Source organism: Tinamus guttatus, unplaced genomic scaffold (assembly GCF_059628265.1).
Source record: "Tinamus guttatus ecotype Peru unplaced genomic scaffold, ASM5962826v1 Tinamus_guttatus_pri_ptg000226l, whole genome shotgun sequence".
Lineage (NCBI taxonomy): Eukaryota > Metazoa > Chordata > Aves > Tinamiformes > Tinamidae > Tinamus > Tinamus guttatus.
This window is the reverse complement of record NW_028288760.1, coordinates 1648196-1664479: the sequence shown is the minus strand read 5'-3', so window position 1 is coordinate 1664479 and position 16284 is coordinate 1648196. Positions and strand designations below refer to the sequence as shown.

Here is a 16284-nt window from a genome sequence, read left to right as displayed (position 1 = left end):
TTCAGATGAGCAGACCAAGTGTCTCGTTTATAATTAACACGCTGCGTTCTGTTAATTCCTCCTTTCCCTTCTCATGTTCCCTTTTTGAAGTATAACGCTCCGGCTTCACCTGCGGAATACATCCACCGGATTGGGAGGACGGCTCGCATTGGCTGTCACGGGAACAGCCTGCTTGTCCTGGCGCCTTCGGAGGCAGAATATGTCAGCTTGCTGGCTTCTCACAAGATTAAGTGAGTCAGAAACGCGAACAAAAGTTTCAGCTCATCCTCGCTAATTAACCTTCCATGGCACTTGCAGCGGGACTGTAGCTCGTGCAGGTTTTAATAAGAATTTATTAATTTTTGTGATCCAGGACCAGCCCCAGAATAGCAAAAGGAGAGAAGGGAAGCGTGTGAAAATCATCAGCCTGACAGATTGTGAGCGCGTGTGCGGCGAGGGGCAGAGAGGAGACGGTAGCCGGAGATCCTTTGCACTCCGTTGTTATCTCTGTGGCCCTGGGTTCAAATCATGGCTACGTGGAGATCACAAGTCAAATGAGCCTGTCAAATGCTAACTGGCCATCTGCCTGCAAAGCACCATATTGTTGGAGATTGTGCTCTCTCTTCAGGAGAGATCCGGCAGCGAAATAGCTAGGGAGCTGTGGGTCATATCTGGCAGGTAATTGGCCAAGATTTGCTGTGTAAGTGGCTTGTGACAGGAATAGTAGAAGTTCTTGAACATGGTCAGTGCTCGATATGGCCCTGGAAGGCCCATAGGGAGGGGGACTGCAGATCAGAAGTGAGATGTGCTCCCAAACTAGCTGAAAAAGCTGCTCTGATAGCAGCTCTGGCTAGGATGGGAGTAGAGAGTAAGGAGAGCAAGCCAAGCCAGTAAGCAGCAGCCCAATATGCAGACTACCTATTTGGTAGCCAACACATGAGGCAGTTTTAGGCCAGCTCTGCTAGCGCCATGGCCTGTCCTTTTTTAAAAAAAAAAAAAAAACCCACACACACACAAAGCCCAGCATTCTCTAGTCAGAAACGCTCTCAGGTCTCAAGGCTCTTCAGCAGCCGCTTGGATTTATGTGCTGCCTCTTGCTCCCTGCATTGCTGCCTCTTGGTTTTTCAGAACAACAGCCTAGTAAAGTCCCTTTAGTGTTGTGCTAGTGCTGATGGAGCCCTGTAAACTCGTGCACAAATTAGTTCCTTTTTATTTCTTGTGTTTGTCGGGTGGAGCTGCTTGGAGTGGAATTTGGTTTTGCATCCTTGAAATAAACAAATGTTGGCAGTAAATACGGGCTTATTCTAGGCTGTGAGCCATTTAGTGGTCTAACAAAGAGCCATCCATCATCCCAGGTAACTATCTATTAAGCAGACACCAGCAAGGCATGGAGGGCTAAGCTGACAGGGCTTTTTTCATGTAACAAACAGCACTGACATTTAAAGGTGAAATCCCACATAATTGTGAATTTTTAACTCTGAGTGGAAAGTTCTATTTTTTTGTTTGTTTGTTTTATAATATTTGGGAAGGGTTGTAGGAAGGAAATGTAAATTCCCCTCTTTTTTTTTTTTTCTTTCTGCCTTCCCCTTTGCTTTAAATGTTAATGCTTTGATCTGATTTTTGTTATTTTTAACAAATTTAAGGAGCGGTGTCATCTACTCCTGTTTGTAATTATGGCTGCTAAGGAGACCTGTTGTTAAGCTACCTGCCATTCTTGGAGTCTTTGGGAGACTGTGGGAATATCTTCCTCCGCTTCTCCAAGCAGACCGCTCTGGGGATTTGTCTTTTCCCATTTGTTTGTTTTATGTTCCTCATAAAAAGTGCTGCCCTGGCAATAAGGGACTTGCCCCCAAACAGTACAATATCCCTCCTTTGAGCCCAGACTTCAGATCAGAGGAAGGAGAGGAACTAATTGGCAGGGACGGGTGGTTGGGCCCGTTTGCAGCCGGGCGCCCCGTGCTCTTCCCGCATAGCGCGAGAAGGGGCGGCGGAACAGGGAAGAGCGCTGATGAATTACCGAGGAGATGCGGGAAGGCAGCTTGGAGCTAAAGGCAGCAAGTGCCATCAGCACAAATTGCCGTTACCCTTCATAAACAGAGCATTATGGTGATAATCCTGACAATTTAATTCAGCGCGAGGGCGAAAGGCAGCATGTGTTGGGCTGTCACCAATCCTCTTAAGCACTGATAATTTCTGTTTCTTCATCCTAAACCTTTGTCGCTTTTGACTTGGACTGCACAAGTTGCTGGAGTTTGCTTTTTAAAATTAAGCAAATACATAAATTTTTTTAAATCCGTTGTTTTATGTGAGGGGCTGTGTGTTTTATGTGTGTGTGTTGTGATTTTTTTTAATTTGTTTTTTTCTTTTTTAAATGCAAGTCCCGCTGGGTTTATTGAAATGTAAATACTTCATAAAATATGTATTTCTTAGAAGACAAAGCATGAGACAGGTCCCTGCAGTCTTCAGCTGGTGTAAATGAATAGTGCCACGCTGATGAGCACTAGATGAGGATCTGACCCGGAGTTTTTCTTAGACCCCTCCACCCACCCCAGTGTGCATGGGAGTAAGTCCAGAAACGTTGAGAGTTGGAAGTAATGAGAGCAGACGTGGCTTTGTTTCTGGATGAAAATCCACTTCGGAATTAGGGATGACTGCCTTTGAAATTGGAAATCGCTGGCAATTAATTTTCACCAGTACCTGAAGCCTCTCCTTGGCTTCCACTGCGGCAAAGCAGCGTTAGCCCTTGCCAAAGCGATCTCACTTTGGCTCTGCTGAGAACTGCAATTCCCGGTGAGGCTTCGCTGCAACTTTCCCATCTTCGGGTAGCTTGAAGTTGTGGCTCCTCCACCTCCCTGTAAACGGGTGCACGCATGTAAATGCACGCTGATGTTTTACGTGAATTTCGTCTCTTTTTTTTTAAGGTTAGATCTCAAATGTTCTATCTCAGCGCTGTGTGTAACTAACAGGTTTTGCTTCAAAAGAAGGAGGCAACAAGGCAGAGGAAGTCAGTGAGGTTGACTGTTCCCCCACCTTTTTTGCTTACGTCTCTCTGAGCTCCTTCAAGCGCAATCTCGCAGCGCCCGCCTCGACAGCTACCAGATAATTTCTTCATCTCCCACCGGCGGCCTCACAAGTTCCTGAAGGGGAGCGGGGCGGCGTGAAGGCTCGAGCGGCTCCCAGGCCGGCGCCCCGCGCGCTGCTCCGGCCGGGAGCGCCGAGGGGGTGACGCGGCTCATACAAACCTGTGCCAAAGGGCTGATGTTCTCATTCGCGACGGCGGAGCTGCCTTGAGGGTGTGGGGAGGAAGACTCTTCCCTTGCTGAAGTGGTTGCCCACGTATGTTTTAATTTGCTGTTACACTTTTCAAAAACGGAGGAACCCTCAGTCGTTGTGCTGCGCTTCGTTTCCCACTCTTCCTGCATTGTTTCCCTCCACCTTTCTTTCTCTTTTTACCCTCTGTGCAGGAATCTGCTCTATGGAAGGTCCCAGCTATGCAAGGATGGGGCTGGCCTCCCATATAGGCCGCAGTGTGGCCGTGCTTCGAGGCTGCCTGGCTATTCCTCTGAACCAGCTCTTTTCGTTTCCCTGCATTGAGATGGTGAGGTGGCTGGAGTTGAAAAAGCAGATTGCAAAAGGAAAGGTGTTGATCCCAGCATGTTTCACGGGGCCGGACTGGGGAGCAGGTCGGGATCGTGGTGTCCTGTTATGCAGAATATGGGAAAGATTCATCCGTTCCCCCTAGTCAGGAGTTCTGAGATCTTTGGGTGAAACGAAAGGGGAGGTCCTTGTTGTTTTCATTTTGTTCTGTACTTAGCAAGTTGATGATCAGCAGTACTGCCTTTCTGAAACCTGTGCATACTTCTGGCCATCTGTGAATCAGGAGGAGTCTGAGAATCCTTTGGCCTCTAGTTTTACCTCTTCCTTAAATTGATGTAGACTCAAATGAACTCTCTGCCTTCCGTACAGTATTTATGATTTATGCTGGTGTAAAAATCAATCTATTTCTTAGAGAGGTCCTTTGTCATTGTTGAAATGCAGCAACTTGGAAATTTGGGGGGGCAAACTTCTGTCTTTATCTTATGAGCAATTTGTGGGAAATGGGACCTAGTTTGGATGCAGCTGTAACACCAGTGTCCTGAAGCTGCACAGCTGTCGCTCCATGTGTGACCTGGTGTATGTGCTTCAAAGATGGTGCTCAAGAGGATGAGGAATTTCTAGTCTCCTAAATGTCCATTTAAGTGGGACCACTTGCATGCTTTAAGATGAAAAGGTTCCTAAGAATTTGCAGAACCTAGGCTGTAGAAGTACCTGGTAGTGTCTGCAAATAGGGTTGCAGAATAAATCATCTGGCTGAATATACAGGGGGAGTGCGAGTTGACAGAATGAAAATAAATGCCCAGTGTGAAACCTGGCTATGGCAGCTGACTGATTCCCTGTATTAAAAGAAAAGAAAAGAGAAAGTATGGGATCCCTAATGGGCAGGACTTTGGTTTTATGCCTCAAATGAGAGAGAAGGTGAGTTCTCAAAATGGGGAGGGAAACCAAACCATGCATTTGACATGGCGAATGGCTTTTGAACGTAGGAGTGGATGGGAGAGTGAGTGTGTCCGTGAGGAAGCGTGTCTCTGAACCCTAATCAAAGTGACTTTGCCAGGATGTTGGAATGATGCAAGATCTTGTAGGAAAGAGGTTTGAGGTGACCAGGGAGAAGGAAACTGTGATAGAGCTGGCTTGATGGGAGAAGTTCCTTGGGATTCTGCTGTTTCCCTCTAAGCTTGAGCCTCTCCAAGGGGAAGCATCTAACTGTGTAAAACTCTTTAGTTTGGGGATCATGGTTGCTTAACATGGGTGGAGAAAAATAGGGAGTAAATATCAAAACATTTTATTCTTTTGAATGAGGGTTGAGTGATGGCTGTGATCTGCCAGAGGATCAGGTAAAACTAGTGGAGACAAGAAGTAAGAGAAATGTAAAGGCAAATTTCTTGCTGCTCTCAGTAGGGTGAAAGGAGTGCATCTTTCCAGCTTGTGTTTATGTATCTCAGTCTGCCTCCTTCTCACACTTGCAGAAGCAAAACGGTGCAGACACATCTTTTTCTCTCTGCCCGTGGCATCTCATGTACAGTAACATTTGGGACATCCTTTGGGTTCAAAATGGATGTTACAGATGGTATTCATAGTTACAAAGTGCCACAAAAAGCATCAGTTAGAGCAACTTGAACGTTATATTGTGATTCTTTTAATGGAAAATGTAGCCAAACGGTTCTGATTACCCTGGGGCTTTTAACTATTATATATTTTGTATATATACACATATATACATATATATATGTAAGTAAAGGCCTAAATTTGACTTAGGTCACTGAGGATGTTAAGCTGGTTGAGTACCAAGAAGACTTTCATTGGACTACAATATTCTTATTTGTTATTTTATATTTTACCCTGAGTTATTTTGATGCTGTATTAAACCTGCACCGTTCATCAGTGATTTGGGAACAAGATTGTTGATAAAATGGTGTCCCTGCCCCAGTCCAAGCCAGATTCAGCTGGGGATGCAGTTTCACATTAGTTACACCTCTGGGGTTGCTGGATGAGGAGCTGATGTATTTCAGGGATAAATTCTCAAGTCGAATATGTAAATCTCGATCTTTTTGTTTTGAACTCAGTTATCAACTTGTAGCTCACTCCATGTTATGACTGAAAAGGAGGAGTAATCATAGTTTTTTTGTTTTTTTTTTGTCTTTGCTGTTTTAGTGTCTCAGAGATAAAGATGGAGAAGGTGCTATCCAGCCTGATGAAAGATAATCGCTTCAGATTACCCAGATCAGGAAACAAGGTGAGCTGTTTTTCTGATTTGTAATTACTTCAGTTTTTGTTTACCAGTCAAATATGATAAATATCCCTCTTTAAGTTTCCTCCTTTACAATCCAGTGTTAGTAAATTCATCATGCCAGGCAATGCAAATAGTTATAGATTTGCCTTGTTTTACAATTTTCTAATCTTTAAGCTGTCCCCCCAGATCAGCCTCCTCTAAGTCTCCAGCATAAATTTTGTAACAGTCAGTAAGCATTTCCTGGCTGCAGAAATTATTTTTATTTTTCTCCCAGAGTTTCCATTCATGCCTGACATCTTTTTACTGACTTCCACAAGCTTTGGGTTTGCCTTTGAGCTGCTAATTCATAAAATTCAGGCCTTTGCAGTTGATGTTTTGGGCAGTCCTGCATTCTGGCAAACTTAATCCCCTAAGAGCCCTCATTGTGAATGGAAGTCAAAAATGGATTGAGTGTGATGCAGCTTCTTTTTTTTTTTTTTTTTTCCTTTTTCTTTCTTCTTGTTACTGTTTTGTCATCACATTCTTTGTGTTATGCTATGTATGAGCCTCTGACCTGCCCACCCACTTCCCGTTTCCTGCAGATGACTCTTACAAACTGCAGTGTTTTGGTAAACATGCTTTTGAAAGATGCTAAGTTTCCCTGAATTTCACAAAAAGCCGTATCTAGGATTTGGCTTTCAAAAAGTGGCAGGAGGTCTTGCCTGCTGAATAATGTTGAACATCAGAGCCTGCTACTTGAGAAAGTTCAAAATCATTGATCCATTTGGAAATTTCTGGCCTGAACATCTCTGCGCCTTTGTATCCTTGCCTGTGGCACAGCAAGAATAAGTTAACAAGGCTGTTTGTTATCAAGACTGATCAGATGGATATTTCTACAGTACTTTCAAATTGTAAAATAATTAGCACATTAAACCTAGAATATTCTTGCCTCAAATATTTTTCTCCAGTCTTTCTTCATTTCAAAAATGAAAAGTAGAGCAACCAGTATTTGAAAAGTGGATATTGCTTTCCTTTTTGCTCTGTAGTAAGGCCTGGTCAAGCCAGGTGGTATCCACAGATAAGGAGCCAGGTCCTTTCCCTTGCAGTCAAAGGTGAGGTTGAATCCCTCTCTTCCCTCTGCTTTCAGAGTGAATGGAATTTTGGTGTTGACTTCTCTGGAGCTGGGATATAACTACTCTTGTTTTAGGATGATGGTCTGAATCTGCTGCAGGAATTTATAAATACATAATGAACCTATTTTTGAGTGACTCGGAGTCTTAAAGGTTTGGGGCTGAAATCAAATTTCTCTTTATGGAGAGAAAACAAATCTGTACGATTTATTGAGGATAGAAATTAAGGCAACTTGTCCCTATCACATAGAGTTTTTCAGGATTTACTCTAAACCATATATTAAAAGCAGTCAAGGATTTGTTCCTTTTGTTAGAGTTCCATTTTATTGCCATCAGAAGTTCTGCTAATGGTCTGCAGTGCTTCTCAGCTGCCACAGAGGCCTGTTCCTAAGGTTCAGGAGGATTAATCTCTCCTAACGTCTGGAAATTCATCACGAAGACGATCCAGTGAGCGGGGAAGGCGATGGGCAGTGCGCAGGGCTGAGGTGATTGGGTCCTTGCTGTGAAGAAGTGCAGGGCTCAGATCCATGTGTGACGTTGCCATCTGAGAGAGCTGGCTCTGCTCATCGGCTCTGCATGCATCGAATCATGTATATATTATAGCTGTGCACACAGAAATCTCATTATAATGCTCTTCGGTTCTCGTTGCCTCGACTGAAGTCCATTATAAGTACCCCGTTGGAACACACATTTTTTGGGTTTCTCTGTGCAGCCAGGGAGCAAGCTGCAGTGCCTGTAAAATGTATATTTTATATTTAGGTGTATAAAATATATATGTGGCTATGTCTGGGTGTGTGAATGTTCACCTGCCTACAAAGAGAATAAATTTGATCTTTCAACTTTTATGGAGGGGGGGGCAAGGGGACTTGGTGAGTTCTAGAGAAGATATGTGGAGGTTAGTAAGAAGATGTTATTAAAACAAAATCCTTCATTTTGTTTTTAAGTATCATGGAAGCTGGAGATGTTACAGTCTATTTTTTCGACTTTTTTTTTTCTTTTCCTTCCCCCTCCCTATCTCCCTCCAGTTTTAAGAGAGACCATCTCTCCCTCAATGTAGTCTTTATGGGATCAATCTCTTATCCCATTAACCTACTCTCTTAACAAATCAGAGACTTTCAGTAGCTATTCCATCCTCTTAGACCTAGAAACTACAGTCTTTATAACCAGAAGTTTGTTTCTTCTGAGGGAGGATAACTTTTTCCCCAAAATCTTTTTTAATAGGCTTTTGAGTGTATGATGTGTGGGGTTTTTTTTTGTTCTTTTTTTCTTTTTTCTCCTGATATCTTGAACTGGCTAAATAGCATTGCAACAACATCCATTTCTTTTTTTTTTTTTTTTTTTAACCTTCTAGGTACTGCTGTTAGCTATATTCATTATGGTAGCATTTAGGGATCTTCCAGAATAGGTTCTTACTGCAAGCATACACAAGGTGGGAAAAGCTCTTCTACCCAACTATTTTTCCGTAATGGAAGTAACGTGTGTTGCTTAACAGGTGTAACAAATTCATCCAGATAGAGAGAAGATCAAGCAAGTCTCTGGGGTAGGCTTTTATCTTTTGGGCCTTGAAAAATGTGCAAGGGTCTCAAATTAATTGTCCCATTCATCCAAACCAGGATACCGGGAGGATTAAAGCTTGCTTGTGTGAGTAAAGCAGACGGGATGGCTTCCAGTAGACTTCCAGGAGCATCACTGTATTTGATGTGTCCAGACACTCACATGGTGTGCTGGTTTTATTTTCACAGTTTGCCTCTGAGTCAGTTTTAAATTTAGATTTTTTTTTAATATATATGTTTTTTATTTTTAGGTAAACCTCCGTAGAAGGCAGGAATCAAACACAGGCTTTTTCATGCCCATTAGGGGGCAATTTTAAAATGAGATCTGTCTCAAGGGGCAGAAGGGGATAAAAGACAAGGTGGAGATGGGAGGAGGGGAGAAGCTGTTTCCTGAGTACATTATGTTTCCTGCCGTTTGCTTTTTTCATTTATTTCTCTTGCACTGACCTCACACTTTGGAAATTATGCACCTAGTTTTTTATCCCTCATTTTTGTCTTACTTTTTTTTCCCTCCCCCCGCACCCGGCACCAGGAAGAAGAGATGCCTCATTTTGAAACCTAAAGGGGGGAATAAGAAAAGTCCTTTGTAATATATTGCCATATTATCACTAAATCCCCTGACAGTTGTGACACAGAAGCAAGTCACCTGTCACTTAAGCTTGAGGTCTCTTTAATTTTCTCCTGGAATTCGCACCAGGCTGTCTTTAATTTGAGGCCTTTATTGGAATTCTGAAACCTTTCTGCCTCCCCGGTGCTCAGATCTATTCTGAGTGCTGTTACAGAATGTATACAATAACCAACAGAGGGATTCAGAGGGGGCTGAAGCACTGTTTATTTAACACTCTGGAGGGATTTTCGTGCTTATTCGGTCCTGGCTACCCGGCTTTCAATATCGCTTTGACAACCGTTATGCCCTTCTCATTAATTTTAAACAGTTAAAACACAGGAAAAAGAGAAAAAGTTTTCATTATTAAAGTGCTTTACTTTTTAATAACAGAGGATTCTGTCCGCCAGGGGAAAGGGCAAACCTCACTAATTTCACATTCATATTAAAAAACGCCGGGAAGGTGACACTATGAGCTGCCAGGAGGCTTAACAAAAGAAAAGGGATGGGGGTAGGAGGAGCGGGAAGCGGGGGGAGAAAGTTTTATGTTTCACGTCAATGGAAACTTGTTAGTCACAACAACGAGTGTCCACTTTGGGGAGGCAGCACCACTTGTAGTTTATTAAATCTTTACAGGGGCCCCTTGCCTGGGGACCGGCTCAACTGATTAATAGGTGCCTGTTAAGTCAAGCTGAAACACGGCTGTGGGGCAGCCTGTGTTGTCAGTGTCTCTTGGATGCTTTGGGAGGTGGGTAGCAGAGACCACGAATTTGGGAGACTGTTTATGTAGCCTCGAAATATCCAGTGTTGTTTTTGCTGGAGACGTAGATGGGTAGTGGGCCAGGTGGTGAGCGAGCAGGAGGTCCAGGCCCTAAATGTGCTTTGTTGAAGAGTGACCCAGAGACTGGAAATTGGATCCTGAGCTCCAGAGAGAGCCCTGTGCAGGGAACTTGGACTGTGCTTGGGGCCAGTGCCTGGGCAGGCAAATCTATCTGGGAAGCAAAACTTGGGAGGACTGGGCACGTTTGTTGCCTTGGCACAGGCCTAGTCAGAGCAGTGGAGGTTTGCTGTCAGCAAGCCCTGGTTGGGAGTTGACCCAGTAGCAAAGTACAGACTTGGACCTGGCACTCCTAGACTTGGATGCTAGTTCCTCTCTGAGCAGCTTTTAAGATGTGGCCTGTGTCTGGGAGAGATTTGCACCCATGGATGGCTTTGTCCTTTGTCAGCTTTCCATCAAAAAATTTCCTGTTCTCTTGTCTGCATTTCCCCCCCTCTGCCCAAGTGCTTCAAGCCCAAAAGGAGCAAGCTCCTTTTCTTCTCCCATTAATAGTTGATCCCCAATAATGTTTGCTTTCTGTTCCCTGAACTAAGTCTTTTGACATGATCATAGATAGGCTTGAACACCAACAAAGCTGCCCTTCTGGTCTAAGGAAGTTTCTTCTGTCGTGTCTTTGGTGCAAGGGGCTTATCTTATTCCAGAGGAACCACCTTGTTGACAGTGAACTTTATGCAGGCATCAAGCGTGAGAAGAGCATTTTGGTTGGATTTGTTCACTGGGATTCATTGTGGTCTGTTCTTTGGAGCTTGAAGATGCAAGTAGATCTCCTGCCCCATTGGTGCCAAGAACAGGCCAGATGTTCAGTGCAGCTGTTCAGCACAGTTAGGGGAACTTACAACATTAGTTTAATACAGTGGTAAGAGTGGGCTCTGTGGGGTCAGTGTAGATTCTGGGGGAATTACCCACTTATTTCCAGTGGGTTTATCTGGCCTGTTGAGTCTGTGGAGAAGAAAAAAAAAGAGAGGGGAAAATAGGAAAAATATACATAATAGATGTTAGAAGACATAAAATTAAAACTGATTTGCTCTCCTCAGCAGGCATTGCTCACTGCATGCTTTGACTTTAACATCTTTATCTATAGTTTTTTTTTCGTCTAGTAATATTGAGAGGATTACCTTTGTTGGCCCCTGGGTGGTTACTTTGTGATTTTACTGTTATTAAATCTATTGTAAACTGCTTCATTATTCCTGACTCAAATTCTCTCTTTCCTCTAATCCTCCCACCGCCCTTGCAGAAACCCTGTGGCGCAGACCCTCAGCAAGTCCGGGAGCGGGCCACGGTCCTGCAGACGAAATTTGAGAATTATGTCCACTCCAGCGAGGGGACTGTCCGGTGGGCAAAGAAAGGTTAGTGCCTTTCCATTCAGCTAATTCCAGAAGGGCTCATACACACTGCTAAGGTTTTCCTCCAGGGGAAGGCTTCAGGGAAAAGGCCTGGAAGAAACATTTTGGGGCCATTCGGCTCTGCAGGGGGTTGGGAAAGGCCCAGAAGGCTTTGTGATGATATTAAATGTTAATTTCTTGCATTCCCATATTACGTGCAAATGAGGTTTAATCTTGCCTTAAATCAGTAGGATTTGCATCCGAGGGCTCTGACCCAATCACATCAGCAAGTAGATGTGTGTGTTAACACTGGGAAGGTTGGAGGTGGCTGCTTAACCCCATCCTGGTGCAACGCCACTAGATGCGTTCGGTTTACACCAGGGACAAATTTGAAGGCTGTAAGACAGGATACCTTGGGAGCAACTCATAATAGTCGAGGCTCTCACAGTGGAGGCTGTTGGGTGGGAGAAGGGCAAGAGAGAGCAACCACACATAGCAAAATGGCAAGAAGAGGGAAAACTGAGAGGGATTCAATAATTGCAGCTAGGTGCAAGTTTTAGATTTGCTCTTGAGTCTTTGCCCAACAGGACACTCAGCAAATGTCACTGAGCAGTTCAAGGAGCTCTTTCCTTCTGCTTCTCAGTTTCGAAAATCCAGAGCCTCCTGGATATGGAGGAAAAAAAAAAAATCTTGCCATGGAAATGGTAGGAGAATAAACCCTAAGCGATCTCCCGAGAGGAGCCAAGAAGATGGTGCAGTGTAGGAACCCCTCTTCTGCCTGCTGTTCTGCTACCCTGCCAGGCTGGGCTGGGCTGCACCCAAAAACTGAATAACTGCTGTGAAGGCAGTGTTGGAGATCTGGCCCCAGAGGTCCTTGACAATTAATTGGATTTTGGTCATTAAATATTGAGAGAAGGTCACAAAATGTAAGCCCTCTGCGCTCCATTTTTTTTTTTTTTTTTGGAGTGTCTCCTTATGTTTCTCTCTGCCTGGTCATTTCCTTTTGTACCTCATTTGTCACTTCTGTGAGATGGATTTGAATACTCTACATCATTTCTATTTATGAAGAAGTACACCTGCTCTGTGTATAAGTATGCATTCCAAGTGTACTAAAGTACATAAATCACGTACTGAGCAGTCCAAAAACAAGTCTTCATTAACACTGTAATCAAGAGAAGTGTTTGAGTATGTTCCCAAGAAATTAAAGATGTTGTTTTGTTTTGTTTTCTGAATGATGTACTGACTTGCTAGCTGATAACACAGCGGAAGGACCAGAGCTGGTAGTATAACTGCCTGCCTACCTACCCCAAGTTTTTTTGTGTGCTTTTAATGATACAGGCCCATACTGATGGGAGAGGTATTTGGAATCCAACTGTTTCGTTCTTTGCTTTATCCCAGTCTGCTGCGTGTCACTGCTGTTTTTCTCATCCCCTTCAAGGGTTGCAGTGCTGATTTTTTCCTCAGGCTTTTGAAATGCCTTGCCCTGCAAGGGAGGTGTTGGAGGCTTGCTGCGTAAGCTGCTTGCTTGTCCCGATTTTCAGGTGACTTGTGCTACATGATTGGTACTCTCTGACTGCAGTTTTAAGCCCCGGATCTCCAAGCACGTGATGAATGCAATCAAATCCTTGATTCTACATGTATGAACTTCTTGTTGCTCCCATGGGACAGCTCCTACCCCGCACCAGCCTTTAATATGAAGTGGCTGTGACAGAGAGAACAACTGTTGGCTTTAGTCACACTCAAAACCATTCTGATCTCTCTGTGTACCACGTATGTCACTGTGCACACACACACACACAGATACATGCATACACATGTACACACACTTGTTGCTGACCTGAGTGCTGATAACTTCTTCAGCCACAGCCAAGAAACACAGAAAATCTGTGAGGAAATGCTGAAGCGTGATGCATCCCATTTCTCTTCCACGAGGACCACTCCACCGTTTTCTTTTTCCTCCTCTGCCATCTACATATGCAAATTTTCCACTGCTGACTGGCTTCCATGAGCCCCCTCTTCCTCCCCTCTGCGCCAGGCATCATGAATAATTAACATGGCAGCTGGCTTTTGCTTTCATGGCAGACAATCAATTGGAAACTGTGCCAGAGATGCATTTGTTTCCCCCGTCTCTCCCTTTTTTTTCTTCTTTTTCCCCATTTTCTGACCTAGTCAGTGTTAATAAGCAGTGTTTTGATTGCCGCCGCTTTTCAAAAGGCGAGTGGCTCCCTGCCCGCTCGCCCCTCCTGCCTCCCAGGCCCCTGTTTTCCACTCTGAGATCGAAGAGGCCGGTGAAGGTGCTGCCCTTCCAACTTGATTGACTGTGAGGTGGGGTGGGAGGCAGAACATGGCTGCGCTCTGCTGCCTGAAGGACAAATCTCCTGGAGCCCCTTCGGAGAAGCAGAGGCCTCTCAGATGGCGGGACGAGTACTCCGTTTGGGGACTGTGATGGCAGGTGGAGCTGGGGAGGTTGCATTTTAATCCTTGGCATCACTGTTGTTGTGGAGAGGTTGTGGAAGTGAACGTTGCGTTTCTCTTCCATCTTATCCTATTTTGTAGCCAGAAACTGAACATTTTGCCTCACTCTTTCTGTGCTGGGCACACATGCATGGAGGGAGGCGGCACAGCTCTCCTAGGAGGCCACTGCTGCCCCACGGCACTTCTGGCAGTGACTTTTCTGGTGTCTTCGTCCTTCCCATTCCCAGGTGTCCCGTGAGCTGGCAAAGCGTCTCCTCCCGTACCCAGGCCTGGGGCTGAGGCTGCGCTCTGGGGCCAGCGCCGAGAGCGCGGTGACGGGTTCTGTCACCTGTCTTGCTTTCATATCTCATTGCCCTCTTGACAGACCTAGCTAGCATCCATCATATGGAACTCTGCTGTTTGCTGTTGTCTGCGAGCACTTTGGGGTTGGCGGTAGACCCTTGTGAGACTTGGATTCGCTAACTCTGATCCATGGAGCTGCTACCAGTAGCCTTGGTGTGTGAGGTGAGCTTGGCCTTTGTGTCAGAGTCCTTCATATCCAGCCATTTCACCTGCTCTGAGAGCGGCTCTGTTAGCTCTGGCCAGACCAGGTTCAGAGCAGGAGCAAGTTCGAATCATTCCTTTTGAAGAGTTATGTCTTCTGTTGAGGGTCTGAATTTGACCAGCAACTTTATGAAGAAAAACAAAAAGCCAGCAGAACTGGATTTTTGAGAGCGTTTGAGCTGGTTTACAGTTCCTCTGAGGGATAGGCTTCAGATGAGACAGCCAGGCTGGGTATATGGAGGTTAGTATTCTGTTTTGGAGAAACACAGGTCTCCTCAGGTTCAGATGCCTCTGAAAGAATGGCATTGTGAAATTGGGAAAAAGGTGCAAAAAACCTCAATCTTTTCTTCTTATCGATTGGGAAAAGGAGTTCGCTTTACTCAGTAAACAGAGCTTTGATGGATTCCCAAGGTCCTTCCAGGAGCTGATCTGCTAAAATGACATTTTTATTACTGTTCATAAACTCCAATCTCCTGCTGCTGCCAAGAGATTAGACTTAAGCTGTGGGCAAACTTGCTGGTCCGGTGGCTCAACAGGCAAGGGCAGGAGAGGTTAGAGTTTAGAGCTTGCTGCTATCAGGGGCTGAGAGAGAGATGTAGGTGATGGTTGGAGCGAGGGTTAGGGGGGCACAGGAGGGTTAGCAAGCAGCAGGGCAGCAGGGGATCGAAGGGAGGCGTTTTCAGGGCTGAAGAGTTTCCTTACTAAAAGTCCCTCTATTTCTCGTAGCAGAGAGGACAACTCGAGTGTAGTTAGTGCTCTGGGTACGTGGAGGAGCAGTGGCAGCGCTCGTATTAGTGGATGATTGTCTTTAGAGCAATGAGCCCTGAGGGAAGGGCATTACAGGAATATAAAGACATGAAGGAAAATTTGCGCTCTTTTTTTTTTTTTTCCTTCCTTTTGAGTAGGTGAGCTCTGTTCTCGGTGTGATGATGAGTCAGGAAATCCATCTAGCGCTCAGATATTTATAAGGGACTAGCTGGTAACTGGTGAAAAATGCATGGACTACTGGGACTGTAATATCAGAGGAATCTGCCTATCCTACCTCCATGCTTCTCATTCTTTATCTTCATCCCTTGCATCTCTCCTTCCTCTCTCCCCTATCTGCTACCATTAGATCTCAACAACTTCTTCCTGTGAGATGTGCTATAAACATCACTCTTTGCAGCAGAAGGGGCAGCCTTGCAAGAGGCAAACCTAGTGCAATTTAACATACCTCTGTTTCAGCACCTAACCCTTCTTCACTGCCTTTCTTCTCCTTATGGGATTGTACTAGTAGTGCACAACAACCTTCACGGATTTTCAACCTGCCAACCTTTTCCACCAGCTGCTGACCAGAAGGTGTCCCAAAGGATAAGACCAATGTCCTTTCAGATGGAACAGCTGAATCTTAAAGTATGTGTGTGTAAATATATATATATAAAAGTGCAATGGCAAACAAAATTCATTCTTTTTTCTTTTTTTTTTTCCAGCACTGCAGTCTTTCCTTCGTGCCTATACCACCTACCCCAGAAACCTCAAGCACATCTTCCACATCAAGTCTCTCCACCTGGGTCACATAGCCAAGAGCTTTGGCCTGAGGGATGCCCCTCAGAACCTGAGTGCTCTTCCAAATGCTGGCTCCAAGAAGAAGATCAAAGCAAGACAAAAAAGGTGGGTGAGCTCAACGTTCTGGAGCTGAGGAATGCCATGTTACGAGCCACAGTGTGCTTGTCTCCGTGAGGTTCATGTGCTTGCTAAAAGAGATCACAAGCAATTACTCCTGAAGTGCTAAACCACGCTGAACCATTGCCTTGGGTTGTATTGCTCCCTGAGCTGTAGTTGCATTCTCCATTTTCTTTCCAAAGGCTTTAGAGAGTCTAAAAATTGCATTTATTATTAAACCAACTGGGTTGAACATTTGAGTGAGAGCACTGTTTTAAAAACAAACAGCTCACTTTGTAGTTTGACTTCTAATAAAGATGCTCCTTCTTTGAAGGAGGTGCAGAGAGGCACCTATATAGATTAGCCTGGGTTTTGCTGCAGCTTTTCCAT

General features: G+C 44.7%; 1 protein-coding gene across 3 annotated transcripts in view; it reads left to right on the top strand.

Annotated features, from left to right (window-relative positions):
* Window positions 1-16284, top strand: part of DDX31 (DEAD-box helicase 31) — a 45144-nt gene that overhangs the window by 18777 nt on the left and 10083 nt on the right. For 2 of the 3 annotated variants that reach the window (XM_088525296.1, XM_088525295.1), the window contains exons 16-19: window positions 91-230; window positions 5731-5812; window positions 11148-11259; window positions 15723-15903. In XM_088525296.1, the coding sequence (XP_088381422.1) occupies window positions 91-230; window positions 5731-5812; window positions 11148-11259; window positions 15723-15903 (515 nt within the window). Of the gene's footprint in view, window positions 1-90; window positions 231-5730; window positions 5813-11147; window positions 11260-11808; window positions 12001-15722; window positions 15904-16284 lie in introns of those variants that run through there. The other variant, XM_088525297.1, reaches the window with a different exon arrangement.